Source organism: Macaca nemestrina, unplaced genomic scaffold, assembly GCF_043159975.1.
Source record: "Macaca nemestrina isolate mMacNem1 unplaced genomic scaffold, mMacNem.hap1 Scaffold_70, whole genome shotgun sequence".
Lineage (NCBI taxonomy): Eukaryota > Metazoa > Chordata > Mammalia > Primates > Cercopithecidae > Macaca > Macaca nemestrina.
In genome coordinates this window covers 288,834-309,686 of record NW_027257861.1, presented here as the reverse complement: position 1 = coordinate 309,686, position 20,853 = coordinate 288,834, and the positions used below count along the sequence as shown (strand labels likewise).

General features: G+C 50.2%; 1 protein-coding gene across 2 annotated transcripts in view; it reads left to right on the top strand.

Moving 5' to 3' along the window:
* The first annotated feature begins 5,583 nt into the window (after positions 1-5,583).
* LOC139361615 (disco-interacting protein 2 homolog C-like) overlaps positions 5,584-20,853 on the top strand; it is a 151,611-nt gene continuing 136,341 nt past the window's right edge. The window contains exon 1 of one of the 2 annotated variants that reach the window (XM_071090221.1): positions 5,584-6,497. In XM_071090221.1, the coding sequence (XP_070946322.1) occupies positions 6,377-6,497 (121 nt within the window). In that variant the 5' untranslated portion in view covers positions 5,584-6,376. Of the gene's footprint in view, positions 6,498-12,720; positions 13,384-20,853 lie in introns of those variants that run through there. The other variant, XM_071090227.1, reaches the window with a different exon arrangement.

Sequence of the window (20,853 nt, the reverse complement as noted above, 5' to 3'; positions counted from 1 at the left end):
ATAATAAGGAGTTGTTGACTTGAACTTTGGACAGCAAACACTGCTTACATTTCCTTTTCCGTTTTGATGCGTTAATGGTGTGTGGCAACACCGTGACACACGGGGATGCGGGTGATGGGTGACCTCCCCGCAAGGGGGCCATGCACCTGTTTGATAATAAGAAGGCATGCTTCTCTTCCTGAAAATAAAACTTTTAATGGTTTTCTGCCAGAAAGACCCTGTCCTTTATGTAGGATACATAGAGGATCATTTGGCAAAGGATTGGAGATTTGGGGTTAAACTAAAAACAAATTAATTTCATTTTATAGCACTCTGAACCCATTTGAGTTAATTATTCATTGAGAAGTTGAATAGCACACACTGTTCTGACTTCCAATTTCCCCCTCATGAACGGCATTTGCTGTAACATGACAAAACCCTGAGTCTTAGAATTACTGGGTAATGTGGAAAAAGTCAAAGTTGATTCTCTGTTGTTTTGCTTTAAGGAAATTATATTATTTTGCAGCCACTTAGTTTTCTCCTTTCCAATACAAAAAATTGCTTTCTTACTACCTGAAAATTCGTGAAGGTCAAAGGGACACAGGCTGCAGTGCATTAAAAGCCACCATCAAATGTGGACGTGGACCCAGTTTCCCCTTGTTCTCGCCCATCATCAAATGTGGACGTGGACCCAGCTTCCCCATGTTCTGGCTAACCATCAAATGTGGACTTAGACACACTTTCCCTCTGTTCTTGCCCACCATCAAATGTGGACACGGATTCAGTTTCCCTCTGTTCTTGCCCACCATCAAATATAGATGTGGACCTAGTTACCTTCTGTTCTCACCCACCATCAAATGTGGGTGTGGACCCAATTTCCTTCTGTTCTCGTCCACCATCAAATGTGGACATGGACTCAGTTTCCCTCTGTTCGTGCCTACCTTGCCACCATGGCTCATTTCACGATCACCCAGGAAAGGAAGTAACATTATTTTTAATAGGCATGAAGGCAGTTATTTTTAACCTAAGAAACAGGACATAATTCCAGCAATGGAAATTACCAGCTGAGTGGGTCTGTGTGAGGTTTGGAAGAAAAAAAGGATTTTACCTCCCCCCCTCTGTGTGTGCCCACCTCCCCCAGTTGAGAGTCACAGATTTCATTACTTTAATTTTGAGCTTAAAATTATTTGACAGCCTAACAAAAACTACTACAGTCCTATAAAATTCTGCTGTGTGTTTGGTTTTTCAGTTGCTTGGCTTAATATGGTAAATGAATGCATTATGAGTTGTTATTTTAGTAATTGCTGTAAAAATTAATGTATGTTATAACCAAGTGTTATAAAGTTAATTTAGCACCAAAGTAAAGCTAAAGCTGCATTGATTTCCCACTGTACTTGTGCATAACAACGGCTCCATGAGGCACTCGCTGTGACCCTGTAGTCTGGTGGGAGCAGGTGCCACCTGGCTGGTGCGGTCGATGCCTGTCCCCTCTTGCTGCCAGGCAGCTTTGTAGTTTCCAGGCTATGCGGGAGTTGAGGCAGGTGGTCAGTAAGTGACGGTGGGGCGTTGGGTGGTGCAGGTTGGCGTGGAGTGGAAGGAGACGTGGAGAGCCTGGGGAAGGCTGGACAGCAGCTCTGGTACCTGCACAGGGGGGCAGGGTGCGGCGGCACTGGGCAGTGAGTAGCTCTTGGATACAACCCTTGAGGGTTTTATAGACGAGTCTGTCTTCAGCTCTGCACCCCTTTCCTGCTGAGTCCGGGTGGAGGGTGGAGGAGTCGAGCGCTTGTTTCTCCAGGTGAGGGCCCATCGGACACAGCCAGTGTTTCCTGGAGTCCCCTCACCTGGGAACGTGCCCCTGCTCTTTTCAGAACAAAACAAATCTTAGTTAAACCTGATACATCACCTTTCCAGAAGGTGTTGAATCTGTATGCCTGTTAAGCCACATGGCAAGGGCTAGGGAATCTCAGTCTCTGTGATTCGAGTAGTGACATCGTTTACACAAGGCAGGTGGATGACTCTTTGAGCTTGGCATGCTCCTGGGTGACACAGCACAGCTGACATGGAGTGGGGCAAGGGCTTGTTCCACGAGTTTCTGTGTTGTTGTTGTTGTTGTTGTTGTTGTTGTTGTTATTTTTTTTGAGATGGAGTTTCTCTCTGTCACACAGGCTGGAGTGCAGTGGTGCGATCCAGGCTCACTGAAAGCTCTGCCTCCCGGGTTCACGCCATTCTCCTGCCTCAGCCTCCCGAGTAGCTGGGACTACAGGTGTCCGCACCACGCCCTGCTAAATTTTTTGTATTTTTAGTAGAGACGGGGTTTCACAGTGTTAACCAGGATGGTCTCGATCTCCTGACACTGTGATCCACCCGCCTTGGCCTCCTGAAGTGCTGGGATTGCAGGCGTGAGCCACCGTGCCTGGCTTGTTTTTGTTTTTTTGAGACGGAGTCTTGCTCTGTTGTCCAGATTGAAGTGCAGTGTCATGATCTTGGCTCACTTCAACCTCCACTCACTGCAACCTCTGTCTTTCAGTTCGAGCAATTCTCTTGCCTCAGCCCCCCTAGTAGCTGGGATTACAGGCATGTGCCACCATGCCTGGCTGATTTTTGTATTTTTAGTAGAGACAGGATTTTGCCATGTTGGTCGGCTCGTCTTAAACTGTTGGCCCCATGTGATCCGCCCGCCTTGGCCTCCCAAAGTGCTGAGATTACAGGCATGGGCCACTGCACCCGGCCCTGTGTTTGACTCTTAAATCTTCTTTTTCTTTTTAATATTTCTCTTTCTGGACGGCCACACAGTGGATATAGAGGAAAAGTTCACAGATGTCTGTATTACATTTGTTTCTTAAATTAGCCTCCCTTGAACACTGCTATAGGGTACAGAAGCATGAAGGGCTGAAAGGGTGGTTGTGTCCCAGTAAGTGTGAGCGTGGAGCTGGTCTGTGAGACCCCGGTGCCGGTGAAGGCACCCGTGTGAGATGGCCTGGGATGGGGGTGTGCAGAACCCTGACTGTGGTACACACCCTTCAGCTTTGATGCTTCAGGCCATTGCTCTGGTCATCAGTGAGCAGAAGGTCTAACAGCAGTGATATTTATCACTAGCTGTGTTGACCAATGTGTTAGGAGGGTGAACCTGTTTGACTTAAGCTGTTTGATGGGTTTGCATTTAAATAGACAACTGGTGACATGGTGCCTGGACGCTTGCTCTGTGAGCTGCCCCACGTGGCTTCTCCCTCTGCTATGCATTAGATGAGATGGGCGTGTTTAGGGTGGTGTGGCCCTAGACTGGAAGGCATTAGAAGTGCAAACCCTGCCTCACCCCAGACCTGCCCCACCCCAGTGTGACTTTTGGAGGTGGAGGCCCAGAATCCTTCACCTGCCCTCCAGGTGGGCCTGAGGATGCTGAGGTTTCAGAGCGCTGCTTTGCTGGCACTCCAGCAAGTCCTGCTTACAGAGACCAGGATCTGAAATGGCAGGTTACCAAATTGTATAGCAGAAAAACAGAAATGTTTCCTTAGAATGGGTGTAGGAAGCAAAATGATTTCCTTCACCATATCTGGAAAAGATTTCAAATTAGTAGGCACTATTTGGAATTATTAGTGTCTCCTGTATTTCTTATCCTTTTTTGTTGTTGTTGTTGTTTTGATACAGGGTCTCACCCTGATGCCCAGGCTGGAGTGCAGTGGTGCAGTCTTGGCTCCCTGCAACCTCCGCCTCCTGGACTCAGGTGATCCTCTCACCTCAGCCCCCTGAGTATCTGGGACTACAGGCACGATACCACACCTGGCTAATTTTTTTTTTTTTTTTTTTGTAGAGACGGGGTCTTGCTATTTTGCCCAAGCTGGTCTCAAATTCAAGCATTTGTCCTGCCTCAGTCTCCCAAAATGCTTCTGTACCCCTGACCCAACAAGGAAGGACAAGAGATGTGAGCCACACTCCCGGCCTCCTGTCTTTCCTTGTTGGAGCAGGGATGTGGGAGCACTTGCCGCAGCTGACTTGAGTATATCTCGTTTTGCTTTGTTTTCCTCACGGGTAACCTGGCAGTGCTGTGCACCAGTGCTGCTGGCCAGCTGTTTTTTGATGGACTGGCAGAAAATCAAACTGAGACCCGGGTTCCTTTCTCCCTGGGTACTGACCAGGTGGGAGAGGAAGGACGTTATCTGAGTATCATCTTCATGAGGGCTGGTGGGGAAACGTCAACTTTAAGGTGCCTGGGATCTAAGGCATGGAACCCAGAGTGCAGCAGAACATAGGGGATGTAGCCTTGGGAGCAGAGACGTGCGGGCCGGTGCCCTCGTTCCTGGCGGGTTCTGAGTGCAAGAAAAGGTTAGTGAACCAGCCGAGGTCACGGAGCAACCTGCCAAGACCTGCCTGGATGTATGGCTGGCGTCAGTACTGGCCCCAAAACTGCCCATTAGGGGATTCCTTGCAGTTTCAGATCCACCTAGGGGTCCGGAGAGCGTCCAAACCATGACCTCAAAGAACGAGCTGTTGCCTTGAGAGCCTCCAAGGTGAGGGTAGAATTTTTTTTTTTTTCGCAATTAGCAATAATTTGTTGTGAATGATCTTGCACCTATTTTCACTTCTTTGTATAGGAAGAGAGACAGAATAAAAAGTCTCAATGTGCCAGATGCCATGTAATGAAGTCGTGGGATTAACATTGTTGATTATTACATAACATCACATTAATTGGAACATATTCACACGTGTCCACAGCGTGTGCGTGTGCCTAGTTCGATGAGCACGTTGGGTTGGGGTTGCTGCTGGTTCTTGCAGCCCCTCTGGGTGGTGCTTTCTCTGTGACTTGCCCAACACCGTTGCTGCTGCCTCTGTTGGAGTTCAGCCTTGACCGGCCTTGCTGCCACCAGGTTCTCAGAGCGTGTGCACCCTCTTCCCCGCGTGCCCCCTCTACCCCGCGTGCACCTTCTTCCTGGGGCACACCCTCGTCTCCGCGAGCACCCTTGTCCTCCGTCCTGTCCACCCGGGTTCTGCTGTGTGTTTCTACTCAGCCCATGCCCGCCTCTTGCTGTGAGCTCAGTTTATTGAGGTGCGGTGAGAAACCAACAGCGGGGAGCAGTGTCCCAGCCTGTCAGGGCAGGAGGGAGCCTTGGGCATCTCTTCCGCAGCTCTGGCGACCCACCCTTCGTGATGTAGTGCTGGGGAGAGAGGTGAGTTCTAAAGGTAGGACCGCCGTGATTTCCTGAGTCTTAATTACCTAACACTGGGTCACCTGCCATGTCGCCTCATCGAAGGCACCTCTAGAGACAAAGCAAAGCCTCTGGTGGCCGTGGGCGGGGTGGCCATGCCTGTCTGTGGGTTCTGTAGAACCTACCCGGAGCCCCTCCAGCCATGGGGATGTTCAGGCACTTGCCGCCTGTGAGAGGTGTACGTTAGCCGCGTGGTAGGTGCGGACGCCTGGAGGGACAGGCACAGGCCCACAGGTGTGGTGAGTGTGGGAGATTTAGCCACGTGGGGACGTGTGGAGGGACAGGCACAGGACCACAGGTGTGGCGGGTGTGGGAGAAAGTGCACAGAGTGCCCAGCAGATGGCGTGTGGTCAGCGGAAGCCGTGAACAATGGCTGGGCTCGGGAGACACATTTGGAAATACACTTTAAGCAACATCAATGGATAATGCTGCGATTTGGTTTCCTCCCGTGGTCCAAAACACGTTCTAGAGATGCCGCTGCTTTGTGTGTACCTGAGACAAGGGTCTAAATGTATTAGGGCCTTGATGTAATCTGTAAGACAGGCACAAAATGCCTATTTCAAAGAGGCACTGAACAAGAAAGCGTGCTTTATTCAGTGCAATGAGAATGCTTCATTGTCATAAGCAAAGTAAAATGCCTCCAAGGCGAGCTTGCCATGTGTTTAATGACCTTGGACACGAGCTTCCTAAACCTGCCAGAAAGTGCTTCCAGCGTGGCTTCATGCAGTGGTTTCATGCAGTGGCTTCAGTGGAGAATGTGCATATGTGGCTGATACTGAGAGCTGCGCAGCACCCTCCTGACCTGACGGGTGCGCATGTGTGGACCGTGAGCCGGGCATCCTGACCTGACAGATCCCCATGTGTGGACCATGAGCCGGGCAGCACCCTCTTGACCTGACAGGTCTCCTTGTGCCCATTGTGGGACCTCCGTCAGTCAAACAAGTGACACGCGTCAAACTGAATGCAGGGAGGAGGGTCCAGGATTGCACGCAGCCTCCGTGTCTCGTCCTTCTGAGGCCTTCTGGGAAGCCAGGAGGGCAGTGGGGTCTTTTGTGTGTTTCCTCCTGGTGGCTGTGAATTTGTAGCAATGGCGTTTTGCAAAAGGGCCTGGAGGCAGAATCAGAGCCTGTCTTGGAAAGGATGACGTCTTCACGGGCACCTCTTTCCGCCACTCCAGTGCTCCTGTGATTTTCAATATGTGCACCCTGCAGACTTCAGCCTGTTGGTGTCTTGGGGAAATAGATACCAGGATTGCTCCAATGCCTGCAAACCTGAAACAGGAATTTCTCTGCATGAAGTGGGTCACCAAAATGGGAGGTAAGTGGAGAGGGGAAGGAACTTCTTGGCCTCGTCAGCCCTTTTCTTGAAACTCACAGTCAAACTTTGTCAAATTCTAGATGACGGTGCTTCAGGCGATGCATTTAGGTATGTTACATCTTGTTTTCTGAGTATGGTGCTTCGAGAATTTAAATATTAAGGTGAAATTGCCATGCACAGTTGAATTGGCACCATAATTGGACTCTCTGTAAAGCCTTTTGGTTTCCTGTTAGAGTGACTTACCATTTTTTGAGTTAACTGAAGCAAACTCTGCTGTCAGCACGAAGGAGTCACTGTATAGTTAGGACGTCCAATTAAATAGAATTCTCCTAAATAGAGAGTGTTCTTTTCATAAATTTTAAAAATTCATTTATTCATCAAACACATATTGAGTACTTATCACCCTGGTTGCTAGTCACTGTTCATATATATTTTTAAGGAATTACTTCCACCTAACTCTGAAATAACATTGCATTTAGAATTTAGCACAGAGGTGATTAAGCATGAACTTTTCTCAGCAGTCTTGTTTTCATTTTTACTTGAGAACATGTTCTCAGACTCGGTGCCCAACTGACATTACCGTGCATTGCCCGAGGCACACACCTGGCGGGGCTGTGTCTCTGGGGCTTTAGAGCAGGAAGGAAGGGCTGCCAGGTGTCTGGCCCTTCCATGTTTCCCTGGGGAAAGGATTAGGCCTTGGGCAGGAGTCTTGGCTTGTCTTACTGGATTAGCTGGTGTCTTTCAGTCAGCTCTGCCTTGGTGTTAAGCTCTGGACTGACTCTGACCTCTGAGTGGCAGAGGAGAGGACGGCGATTTAGAATCAGTCGTGCAGACCGGGGCACCCAGCGGGTCTCCGATAAAAAGTGGTGGCAATTGATCACTTCCCTTTTTGGGAGAACTGTGTGGATTGACTCAGACCTCTTTCTTTTGATTTTATCTTGAGACTTTGTAGAAGCAAAAATGCCTTTAAAAAAATTAAATGATGGGCTTTTGTAATGTTTGTATCTCCCCAAGATTCACAAGTTGGAATCCTCACCCGCGAGGACATAGTGCTAGGAGGGGGAGCTTTGGGCGGTGAGGATGTTGTAAGGGTCTCATAAATGGGATTTGTGCCCTCAAAAAAGGGACTACAGAGAGCTCCCTCGCTCCTTCCACAGTGTGCGGACCCAGTGAGAAGGCGCCGTCTATGAACCAGGAAGCCCTCACCAGGCAAACCTGTCAGGCCTTGACTATGGACTTCCCAGCCTGAGACTGAGACTGAGAGCTGTGAGAAATGAACTTGTGTCGTTCGCCAGCCCCTGCTCAGCCTGTGGTGTGTTGTTAGAGCAGCCTGGGTGAACGAAGGCAGGTCATGAATTTTCTGTCGTACTTTCTGGCTTCAGATACTTGCTAGGGAGATGTCACCATCTTACCCAGGTGGGACTGTCTGGAATCAGACGTTCCGTTATGATTTGACCTTGTTCTTGCCCCACGCCTGTGCCGTTCACATCTCCAGGTGTCTTGGCTGCCCGCGGCCCCTCCAGACGTTTCTGATTCGGGGTGTGGTACTGATCGCGGCCGCGCCATCAGTGACCAGGAGTAGGAGCTCGCACCCCTCGTGAAGCAGCAGCCTCACCCGGAAGCTGCTGAGAAGCATTTGACAGAAGGTGATCGTGCCTCCAGACTGAAACTTCCTGTTTACAGGGAATGGAGGTGCATAGTAGGGAATTTAATGATGGCCCTAGAAACAGATGCCTCTGGGGTAGGGGATATTCTGCAGGACAATGGCCCCGGACTCTCGAAAATTGAAGATCACACATAAAAGGGGTGCTAGGTTGTCCCTGACGAAGACGGGGAAGGAGAATCACTCGGTGCAGTGTGTGGCTCAGATAGAAAAGACGTTTTCGGGACGATTGTGCTAACTGAACATAACCTGGACAGCGATGCTCGGAAATAATTCTTGTCTGCCGATGATGGTACTGCGGCTGCAGAGGGGCCCTTATTCCTAGGGAATGTGTACCCGAGGACTCGGTGAGGCAGCAGGAGCCTCTCACCTTCAAGTGGCTCCAGAGGAGAAACAAATCTGTCTCTCTGTCTGATCTACAGAGACAGTGAGAAAGCAAATCTAACGAAATGCTAGCAGTTGTTGGAGCTCCACGTGGAGAAAACTTGACCACTCGTTGTACTGTTCTCCACTTTTTAAATATGTTTGAACATTTTCATAATGAAAATGTGAGAAAGTAAAAATAAATCTGGAAATTAGAACGGAAGTGAGCCCAGCCAAGCACTCTTGGGTTCAGCTGGGAAGAGCCAATCGTCCGTTGGTGTTCTCTCGACTCATCATGGGGATTTCCTCCTCCTGGGTTCACCACCTAGTTTTCCTTGTGATAGTTATTTTATACATAGCTATGAGCATAGGTGATGCTGAGAACACACGTTTAGTGTGGTTTGTCATTAAGAATTTGGAGAACTGGCTAAAGAAACCACTTGTGCAGATTTGAGATGAGCACTGCCTGCCTCAGCGTCTGTGGTAACAGCTTCATTTGGGTGCAGAGCTTGGCAGAGGTTTGAGTGACCCTGTCTCGATGGTCCTGTGTCAGAGGACAAGGTTAAACGTCACCACCGAGGGCCCTGTTGAGCCTCTGGGCCGGAAGTAACCTCCCCCGGGCTGGTGAGGCAGCCTCTGGGGGCCTTTCCTGACAAAGCCCTTCACTGAGCTTCAGTTTGGCCACCTCTGCCCTCACCTCCCCGACTGCAGGGCCTCGAGGTCTCACCACCTCCAGCCTGAGCACCCAGTGCCCAGGGGCAATTTCCCGCCTTCCCTGGGGGCTCAGGATGCTGGCTCCCCGGGCAGTGCCCGCAGCTGGGCCCCTCCTCCTGGGCTGGGGGTAAGGGTGGGCACGGCCTCCTGCTATGTCCCACTGGCCACTTCACGACAGCTGCAGCCCACACTGCGTGGCCGCTCCTGCTTCTGGTGGATGAGGAGATGCAGGCCTTCACCGAGGCTTCCCGGCCTTGCCCCTGCTGGCCCCAAGGCTATGCCGCTTCCCCCTGCCCAGCCCCTGGTCTCTGTACAGTGTCTGTCCAGGATGTCTGTCCATCCGTCCTTGACATTCTATCCAGACGCGGCCACTCTCATCCTAGTCTGTGAGGGGTGAGCAGAGCCCAGGTGCGGTCGATGTGGAGACGCTGATGGACTTCAGTGTGCAGGGAAGTGAGTTCCTTCATATCCACAGCCTCTGCGCAGCCAGCTGGGAGCGCACCCCATTCACTGGTGGATGTGCCTTGTTTTTTAGCCCAATCGCCTACATTAGGTCAGACAAGTCACAGTTGCCTGCGTTTCCGGCTTTCGTGACCATCCGCCTCCCTCCTCTGCCTGGGGCTGAATGGTGGGGTCTGTCGTGGGTTCGTGGGAGCCTCTGTTCTTGTGAGGCCACCAGGGACTGTTATCCAGGCTGATTCCATAGGAGGAGTTTGGGGTGAGCTCCTGAGCGAGAGTTGGGAAGACTGACGTCTGCGTAAACCTTGCTTGTTCGTGGTTATTCCTCTCAGTCTTCTTAAATTCTGAAAAATTGGTGGCCAGTTTGAAATAAGGATTTAGGTATGGATTGGTGAGGAAAGAACGTTAATCTGATTGAGTTTACGTTGTGTGTGATAATTTTATGCTACCCTTGGGAAGAACTGAAGATGTTGACAGTGTTGTGAGAATCATTTCTTTCTTTCTTTCCTTTCTTTCTTTCTTTCTTTCTTTCTTTCTTTCTTTCTTTCTTTCTTTCTTTCTTTCTTTCTTTCTTTCTTTCTTTTCTTTTTTTCTTTTCTCTTCTCTTTTCTTTTCCTTTCTTTCTTTCCTTCCTTCCTTCCTTTCTTTCTTTCTTTCTTTCTTTCTTTCTTTCTTTCTTTCTTTCTTTCTTTCTTTCTTTCTTTCTTTTTCTTCCTTCCTTCCTTCTTTCTTTCTTTCTTTCTTTCTTTCTTTCTTTCTTTCTTTCTTTCTTTCTTTCTTTCTTCTTCCTCTTTCTTTCTTTTCTTTTCTTTTTTTTTTTTTTTGATGGAGTCTCACTCTTGTTGCCCAGGCTGGAGTGCAGTGGTGCAATCTCAGTTCACTGCAATCTCTGCGTCCTGGGTTCAAACAATTTTCCTGCCTCAGTCCCCCAGTAGCTGAGATTATAGGCGCTCACCACCATGCCCAGCTAATTTTTTGTATTTTTGGCAGAGATGGGGTTTTGCTTTTAAGGAGATTGTTCATTAAGTATTAATTGGTGGCCTGCCGTTGAACTAATGTTAATGTAGTACTGACATCATCAGCCACGGCAGAAACTTACTTGGCATCCCTGGAAAAGAGGGCAGGGAAGCATAGTGCCCTGAAACCACCTCATTCTCCAGTGCTACTTCCAACTCTGAGCTGATGGTCATTATGAGTGGATCTGCCCTGAACAAGTAGTTTAGTGCAGCTGCCTTGGACAGGCAGGTTAAAAGTAACAAACTGCCACAAAACTCAGCTAATAAAATGTGAAGAGAGACATGGGGCGCCAGGAAGGGGTGAGGCCTGTCTCCCTGTGTACCATCTGTGTGGAGCCTCAGTACCTAGGACACAGCGTTTACGCAGAGGCCCAGGTTTTTATTAGCATTTCCCTGAATAAAATGTCACTTGTGAGCTGCGGACTGGGAAGCTTTTTCTGATGATTAGGTTTTGTAATGTGGGATCATCAGTAGGCAAGGTGGATCTGAGGGCTGTAGGATCTGGAGACTGTCCAGGGCGGCTTTCTGGGGATGACAGGCTTGTCTCGTCAGCAGTCAAGACACCAAAGAGAGTCTTTCTGAGAATAAAAGAAAGAAGCTTTTAAGGAAAAAAGCAGTTTCTCTCTCTGTTTGGGAGTTGAGTGCATTTTCCTACATTTATTCGGAGATGTTCCTTGGTTCCCACCATGTGCTATTGCCCCGCTATGGGGTAGGGTCACCCCACCGCGTACCTAACCCAGGAAAACTCCTCTGAAGTGATTTCAGAGGCTGTGTGCATTTCTCTTGCCTCAATGGGTGGAGTGAGTTTTTCTTCCTACTTTTTTTAGTCAGTTTTCTTAATCTAGCGTACCTTGCGTAGAGAGCAGTCCACCTGTAACCAGTTTGTTCCTGGAGGTGCTGCAGTGACCTTGGTTACGCGTGGGCCCCGTGGCTCAGGATGGGTCGAGGAAGGAGTGTGTGTGTGAGCAGTGGGCAATGGCCAGAGGCAGGGGACGTGTGGCCACTTGTGGCTTAAACTCCCCCCATGCGCTCTACTGCACCGCTGGGACGTGAACACTCTCGCCCTGGACGTTTTCTCTGAATGCTCAGTTCCCAGGCTCTTGGGTACACAGGCGGCCCCGGGGTTTATTTGAAAAAGGTGTCATGAACAGTGAAGTAACCCACGTGCCTAAGCTTTGATTGACATGAAGGAACGTAGAGGCTGCTGAAATCCTGGTCATTTTAGAACAAAGTATTTTATTAACAGTTTTCTAAAAGAAAGAAATCGTTAAAAAATTGATCCCTGTTGAGGTAGAAGGATCTCGTCCTCATGCTTCTCAGTTCTTTCCAGAATCAGCTTCCAGTTCAGCTGCACAACAGGTTCTGCTGGTGGCTGGAGCAGCCCAGGCAGGTGCTGTTGGGTCTGAGTTCACACTGGTGCCCGTGTGGTCTCCAGTTATGGTGTGGGCTGTGGGGTCTGAGTTCACAGCATTGCCCATGTGGTCTCCAGTTACGATGCTGGCCGTGGAGTCTGAGTTCACACTGGTGCCTGCGTTTAGAACGTGAGTTTGACGTTACTGTGGTAAGGGGTATCCTACACGTCATAATTCCTAGTCAATATCGGGTATTTAGTTAAAATAGAGTCAAGTATAGAGAGGCATTGGCCCCTCTGGAGAAAGGGCAAGGCACGGTGCTTTAGGTCCAGGTCCCCTATATCAACTATGAAAATAAAACGTTGTCAACTCCAATTGCAGCCCTGTCCTCAGCGGGTCATTGTTTATGCTAACAATTATAAACAGCGTGAACTTGCTGTCCTGAGAGGCAACACACCCTTCATTCTCTCTGCAGTGCAGCTGCCTTGGTGGATGGAACATGCCCCTCCTCCCTCCCTCCACCCTCCTCTCTCCTTCTCTCCCTCCTCCTCTCTCCCTCCCTCCCCCCTCTCCTCTCCCTCCCTCCCCCCTCTCCTCTCCCTCTCTCCTCTCCTCTCCCTCCCTCCTGCCTCCTCTCTCCCTCCCTCGTCCTCCTCTCTCCCTCTCTCCCCCCTCCTCTCTCCCTCCTTCCCCCCTCCTTCTTCCTGTTTTCTCTCACCATTCTCCCTCCACCTTCTCTCCTGGGTGAAGGGCAGAAGAGAAGAGACCTCTGGAATCTTGTGCTTCATCCAAGCAGCTTGGGGGCAGCATCAACAGCTGCAATTTGGCTGCCCCAGCAGGTGCCTCAGGGCAGCCTTTCTAATGGGAGTCCTGGAATCATGTCTTTCCTTAATGTGCCCTAAAGGCTGGAGGACATGAAGTGAAACAATGCTCCATGCTCAGTCCTGTGATTTTGTGTATTTATTGGACTTACTTTGAAATTAAACTAAATGATACTCAAAGTACAGCATGAGAAAAACGAAAAAACAGGCTATGGTGTTTGAAAACCAAACAAAACCGTTTGGTTTGTTGGTTTGTTCTTAGACCTTCACAGGCTCCTAGGTCACACGTTTCAGTTTCTCAGCGAGTGACATTCTCTGCGGAAGCCGTGTCAGCCTCTTGTTTGATGATGTCAGCCACAGCAGAAAGAAGCACTCCATAGGTCCTGTGCTCAGCACCTTGGCGTGAGCTCTTGCAATCTTCTGTTCATCCTCATCACAGCTCTGTGCAGTGGGCGTCCTCCTGATCCCGGTGGGAGGATGGAGGATGGAGGCGGAACGGTGAGTGACAGCAGGATCACATGAGGGGTCTCTCCCGAGGTAGAGAGGGGAACCGGCCCAGAATCTCAGTGCCCATTACGTCCTTCCTACTCCTCCTCTGCCTCTCTGTGACTGACTCAGGCTGCAGGGATAGATGTGAGTATGTGCAGAGTGTGTGTGTGCACCCCTGGGGGTGTGTGCTCATATTGGCAGGGAGGGATGTGAGTGTGTACAGAGCGTGTGTGCACACCTCGGGGGTGTGTGCTGTTGGCATGGACAGATGTGAGCGTGTACAGAGGAAGTGTACACACCTGGGGGTGTGTGCTGGTCTTAGCATAGACAGACATTAGCATGTACAGGGCATGTGTACACACCTGGGGGTGTGTGCTTATGTTGTTTTGTAAGCGGCAAATACGTGGCCCGATGCTTCTGGCGGCCCTGCGCCCGTGCTGAGTCCGTCAGTGGCTCTCGGGTTGGGGTCTCCATCTCCCCAGACAGCACTAGAGTGTCTTGAGGTTTCAGATTCTTCCTCTCCGGTTACTTGGGCCTCCTCAGACCGAACATCAGAACCAGCCAACTGCAAACTACAAGAACATTCAAATGCATCTTCAGTAGAGAAAACAAAAGCAATTGGAATAATTTTCCAACATGACCCCGTGGTTAAGCCGTTAGACACTCCAGCTAACAGATTGAGTCACTTTAAAATTCACACCAATTAAAATGGTTGTGAGAGTTGCAGAGCTTTACCGCTAAACCTTGAAATAATTGAAGAGTTCTGCTCCACTTGCTTACAAACTGGGGTTGGGGATAACTTTCAGTCCAAAGTAGTAACCTTCTAAATCCAGCTTAGATGCGAGGCTCCCACTCACACAGGAAGAGACAGAGACCCTTGATTATTCTCCTGTTTCAGATACTTTGTCATTTTTTTTGTATCCTGATCATCACTTCTGCTTTTCCAATTCAAACTAAAGGGAGTTTAGTTCTGTTTTGGAGAAGCTGTGGTTAGTGGTTTCTTTTCATGGTTTGCTTAATCTCTTCAGTCTGGCACTTACATTTACCCAAATGGACTTTTCTTTAGTAAGACGGTGCCATAGCCCAGGGCTTCTCCCTCCATATCTGCTCCCCAGGAGGCCCCCTAGGAATGGGCGCTAGAGATCCAGCCCCTCTCCGTGTGCCATTTTCTTTGAGTCTAATGTAGCTTTGGCTCAGAGAAGAAAAGAGCCCTCTGGGTTAGGTGCCTCTGACTGCTTGCTTGTGAAATGTTTAATGATAAGGCGACTTCCAAACTAATTTTACACATTAATAGTTGTAGCTGAAAGTATCACTGAAGTCATAAGAACAAGAAACACTCCCATAAAGTAGATAGGCAGAAAAAAGCCATAAAGTGCAAATAAAATGGTGTTGTAAGAATGTACAGTGGGAAATGTTCTCAGTCCAGCCAGATCGGCTGTGGCGTCCTCCTGTAAATACATTCAGCCACGTGTGGCCCTGATCGCAATCAGTACTGTGAATTGTGATCCACAATGTTCTTGGGGGCCGATACCTGGACTGTGCCAGCAGCTGAGTCTGATTGGACGTCACGGCGGTGATGTGGTAGGCGTGGCCAGCTGGGCCGAGGGGTGGCCACCTGTGCACTAGCCACGTGCAGCTGTTATTCTTGTGATGGAGTTGCACAGGGTGTGGCCTGTCCACCTGGGCTACTTATAGTACCGGGAACCCAACCTCTGGTGGGTGCCTCCCGACATGGGAGCTGTCGTTTTTATCCAGGGCCCTCTGGCGCTGCAGACCCTGAGTGCACGGGGAGGCAAAGGAGGGCTCTGCTGGGCCATGGAGGTCCCCGAGCAGGTGGTCACTCATTGCTTGTGGAGTGGTCCATGGCCTGTGAGTTTATTCCCGGGGTCTGTGTGAGCGAGGTTAACGAGTTCACAGCTGGGCACGTACCCCTTACACAGGTGATACTAGTTAAAGTGGAATCTATATTAGCTCGCACGGGAGCGTGTGAGGAGCTGGGAGGGTGGTGAGGCTTGGCCCTAGCACTGGAGCCCGGGCTCCTGACGTTCTGCGTCTTCCTGATGAGGGGCCATCAGGGCCTCTGTGGGTCCTGAAGACAGTAGGTGCCATATGGACCAGGGGATGCGGAAGCCTCTAGAGGCTGTGGGAGGCAAGGAGACAGTCGCTTCCCCAGAGCCAGCCCTGCCGACACCTCGACGTTAGCTGGTGGGACCTGTTTTGGACTCCAGCTTTCAGAAATGGGAGAAAATAAGTCAGTGTTTAGGATGCTAAATTTGGGGTGATTTAGTGGAGAAATAGAAAACCAGCCCACGAAGGTGCACGCATTGAAATGTGCTGTGTCCAGGTGTTCACAGTGGCGTGAGGGGGATGGCGTCAGGGTTCTGGGAACTGTGCAGTTTTACTGAAGGAAGGGGGCTCGCCACGCCTTTCCTCATGTAACTGAAGGTATGTATGCCTGCCACACGGCCCAGGAGACAGGGACTAGAATTCTGACTATTTCTTATGGGAACCAAGGTCAGAACATGGTGAGGGCTGAAACGAGCTTCCTACAGCCTGAACTGGGCAGAGGAATCGCAAGTAGTTTGTGTTTTTCTACACAGACCTGTCCTTTCAGGTTTTGTTAAGTTCTGGAAAAAGGGAGAAGCCAGGCACACCTCGGCGACGGACAGTGTTTCTGGAGGTGGTGTGGCTTCAGCCTGAATGTGGCCTTGTGGCTGGGAGGCTCAGAAACTGCCCTCCAAGAGCACTCATCTGTTCCTTATTGCACTAATACCTCATTTACAGAAATCCACAGAAATTACAGAGCTGTGCGGGAGGCCTCTGGTCTGGATGGCTTTGTGTGGACCGAGGTCACGGGGTGTTGTCCCAAGTGCTTATCCTGATCTGGCAGAGGCTCTGTTCCCAAATGATTATGCCACAGTTTCAGAGCCTATATCTGAGTGATAGTCTTTTAACTTTGGTGCATAAAAGCAAACAAAGTATGTCTTGAGAGTCTAAAAATCCGTTTAGTAGCATGGCTGTAAACTCATACATGGGGCATTGGGATGGAGTGAAAACCACCGTCACCTGGCGTGGACGCTGTGTGGTATTCTGTGTGGTGGCCTGCTCGTGCGTTGAGCTCCATCTGCAGTGTGAACAAAAGCTGTGCATTTAAGAAATGTGGGCAGGTCAGCTTGCTCCTCCAGGGGCCTGCAGGCGTCCGGGCGAGGGGCCTGGGATGAGGCCACGTCAGTGGGAAGGAGCTTGGTTGTGTCAGCAGATATGTCTGTCTTTACAGGCCCGCAAGCCCGCCAGAACCCAGTTTTCTTTGGTCATCTAATGCCAGAAAAAAACCCATTTCTTAGAGATTCTCGTAATTTATGTTAGTGAACCATTTGACCATACATAAGATGTTATAAATGCATGAGGCTTTATAACTTGGCAGATGTATAACTCGCATGTTATGATTGAATCAAACTGTTGAAGATACTGGTTTCACTTGAAGATTTTTAGCATTTTATGGGCAAATCGAATGCCAGTAGCATTTTGAAGGAGTATTTTGGAATCGTAAATACAGTGGGACACTGCTGGGTCTCTGCGATGCTGGTGAGGTGTACGTGACCTCAAGCTCTTGGAGCTTACAAATAAGATTCCTAAATTGTCACACCTGCAGTGCTGGAAGTCAAAGTGGATTTCTGTAAAGGAGGTATTAGTGCAATAAGGAACAGATGAGTGCCCTTGGAGGGCAGTTTCTGAGCCTCCCAGACTCCCCAGGAGGAAGCGGGAGAGGGAGGCAGTTACCCACCAGAACCTGGATGGTGGAGCTGGGTTTGCTGGTGGCCCTGCGTGGCAGGTAATTACGTGCAATAAGGAACAGGTGTGCGCCCTTGAGGGCGGTTTCTCGCTCTGCTTCGGAACTGCAAGTGGAAGACGCCCCAAAGTGGGGGTGGGGGGTGTGGTTGGTTATCCAATGGGGCCGGATTTGCTGTTGGCCGCTGTGTGGCAGGTCACTGCGGGGAGCGATGGGAGGTGAGTGGAGTGGGAATAGAGGATGCACCCTCCACAGCTACTGCTGGGAGTTGGCTCTGGTAGCAGAGGGGGCATAGAGGGATTCCCATGAGGGGCAACACGGCCGGGGTCCCACGTGTGCTGGACGCTGAGGTGTGGCTATATGTGATCTCAGTCTCCACAGCCGTCCTGGGAAGTGGGTTCAGTCACCTTCCTTTCTCCCATTTGAGAAATCTCGGGCTTACATCACAGCTGGGTGGGTTGGAACTAATGTCTCAGGCAGGACGTTGGCCCGAGAGCCCAGATCTTAACCCCCCCTGCTCTTTTCAGTTCACCAAGCTTGTAGAGAGGGGTGTGTGGTGGTGGGGGGTGGTTGAGAAACCAACACAGTAGAATGGGGGAAGGAAATAAACCAGGCAGGAGACACAGGCTGTGCTTGGGAGGTCTGCACGGGGTGTGGGTGGCACCTCTGGGCCTGTGAACCCCGTTCTGTGCTCTCGGCTTGCCCAACCTTGGCCCTCAGCCATATGCTGTGCACTTTAGGTGAAATCTCAGTCCCTCGAGTGATGCGGGCATCTTTTCTCCCTGGCTTTGCCTCTCCTTAAATCATGGAGTCTCAGTGGGGATGGCGGGGTGGTTGGTGGTCCATGGAATTGGCCCTCCACTTCCCCATCCCTGTCCTGTCCTGTCTGGCCTGTTACCTGTGTCTGTGTCCCTTCAGAGCCTGCAAATGAGTGGAGGCCACGGCAGCCTCTCGCTGATTGGCCTCTCAACTTTTTTATTCATCAGAATCGTGTTAAATGCTGATTCCTAGGTACCCCATTAGACTGTCTACGCCTGCCTGGCATGGGTACTTTGGGGAAGGTACAGAGGGTTGTTGGGCTGTTCCAAGAGGGAATTTGCATTTGTAGAATGTCAGCTGTGGTCTTTCCAGCACTCTACTTTCCACGCACACATGGCATTAAACCTGGAAGACCTCTGGGTGCTGTGCTGGTGAGGAAGCCCCGGCTGGACGAGGGGCTGCTGGGGCTCGGACTTGATTCCTGGGCTGGGGGCTGTGGGCTTATTCTCTTCAGTGGGTCTGCTGATGGGATGCCCTGGGAAGTCCTGCTGTGCACTCGGGGAAGGTGCAGACACACGCTCGGGAAATACAGACCATGGATTTAAAACTTCCTACTGGAATATCTTTTATGAGCAAAGTAATTTGCATCTAACTGTAGACAATCATTGCTTGAATAATTGATTTGTTTACCAAATTGGTCCTATGAACAGAATAAAGTTTTCATTCATGCCTTGTCTATAACGTAAATAGGAGCATTACCGCAACCTAAATTAGCTTTAAATTTTGTATCAGATTGCAGTCCAGATTACAAACGGCTGCTTGATAATCTAATTGATAAAACAGAGGAATTTAGTGCTTAAACAGAAAAATTCAGCACTGAGTTCATCTATTCCCTGAGCTTCTCATATGGTCATTAATGTGACTGGGCTGTATCTGTGAAGCCGTATAGAGGCACAAAGGAATTAGGCTAGAGTAAGGCGGCCGGCGACCTCTGGCGTCTGTGCCACGTGTCATTTCCTGAAGCCCTTTTGGGCGAAATGACAGTCGCAATGTCTGTTGTTCAGAGGAGTGTAATCTCACGTATGAGATACAGATTTTAAACGATGGAGATTTTAAACACTAAAGCCAGGAAGCTTGGTGGGAGTGGCTGTCTTCCGAGTGGTTTTCTGTGCTGCCATGGACGAGGCGTGGATGTGTCATCCGTTGGTGAGATCCACTGGTGAAGGGGCTAAGCAAACCCTGGGGGGAGGGGGGTGAAACTACATCTCTTCTGGCATCCCTAGTAAATACGTTTTGTAAAACCTGTGAATTTGACCCTAACCCTGAGTGTTGAAGTCTGGTGCAGTGTCTTGAGCCCTCTTCTGCCTTGAGGGTGAGTGACTGTAAATGACCGATTCCTCAGTGATGAAAGTTCAAATTTAGCTTCCCTGAGGAAGCCAGACCTCAGTCACCCGTGTCTCCATTAACACTGCGGTCCCTACTCGGGTGGCTGCAAGTTTCCAGGTCCTCCTTGGAGACAGAGCCGTGCGGTGCTTGATGATTTGATAACATCAGCCACCTTCTGTCTAATCGCGGTACAGATGATTCTCCTACAAGGAAACGGATCTAGTTTCTTCTTTGATCGTTGGAAGAAGCAGCCCGCCTAGGGACTGCACCGTCCTCTGCACTTTCACAGCGAAGCCTGTGTCTGTCTGCGAGGAGTGTCGTGTGTGTCGTGGGAATCGTGGGAATTGCCTCCTTAATTCTTTCTGCTTTTGAGGGCTCGGACAGCTCTGCCTGTTTCACCCGGGACGAGCAGCGGGTGGTCTCTGGCTGCTGTGGGACTAGGGCTTGGGGTGCATCATCACATCTGGTGACCTGTCCAGGTGGGCATATTGTCTTGCCTGTTGGCTGAGGCAGCTGTGATGCCATGGGGGTCATGCTTGTATCAGGGCCAACCCAGTTCTTCCCGTGCACACTTCTGCTGCTGGAGTGCCTTTCCTTATGATGACGTGTTGAATTAGGGTGGAGAATGCAGAGAGGCTCTGGGCCTCTCCTTTCCATTCTTACTCCCTGGAGCTGTGATGCCCGACAAGGGAGCCCATAGCCAGAGGCTCCTTTAAATTTAATTAGAATAAAGATTTGATAACATAGCCAAACACATTTGAAAAGAGCTTCACAGATTAAATTCCGGATTCAGCCCTTCAGGCCCAGTGGCCACGTTTTGGGGCTCAGCAGCTGTTAGGTGGCTGTTGTCTTTCTGTGTTGGCTCAGCAGATTGGGACGTTTCTGGTTCAGCAGGCAGTTCTCTTGAATGGCTCTGCCTGTGGTGAAGGCACCTTGGCTGGAGAGCCTCGTGGGGATCCCTTAGGCCTCTGGCTCCAGCCAGGCTGCACGGTTCCTGTGCCCTGTGTCCTCTGCAGGCCCAGAGCTATCCCACCACAGAGTCAGCACTGCTAGACTTGGGTACTGTGTGCAGACAGCAGAGGGGCATATCTGGGTCTTGCAGGGGCTGGGGTGACTGGCCTCCTTGGCCAGGAGCCCGTCTCCGAGTCTTCAGGGGAAATGCATCCACCATCCACACCGTGCACCAGAGGAAAACTGTAGGCTTCTCTGTGGATGGTGAATTGAGATCATGCAGAGTGACTAGGCTTGGGCTCCTGACCAGAGTGAAACCTGATACCTTTAGGTGGAACCTGACATGCCTCCATGTGTACATGGCAAAGAGAATGCACTGTTGTCAGCTTGAATCCAGATGTGCTCCCGTTTTGAGGTGGAAGGTTCTGGGAGTATTGGCCATTGGTGATTGTCCTGCCATGGAGGACTTTGAATGCAGGCACTGGTTTAGGATAACCCTGGTTTCCTGGTCCTGTATGTGGGCATCCCTGAATATCCCGGGCTGGAGGAAAGCAGGGCAGATGGGAGGGTGACAAGAGGTAAGGTGTTTCCAG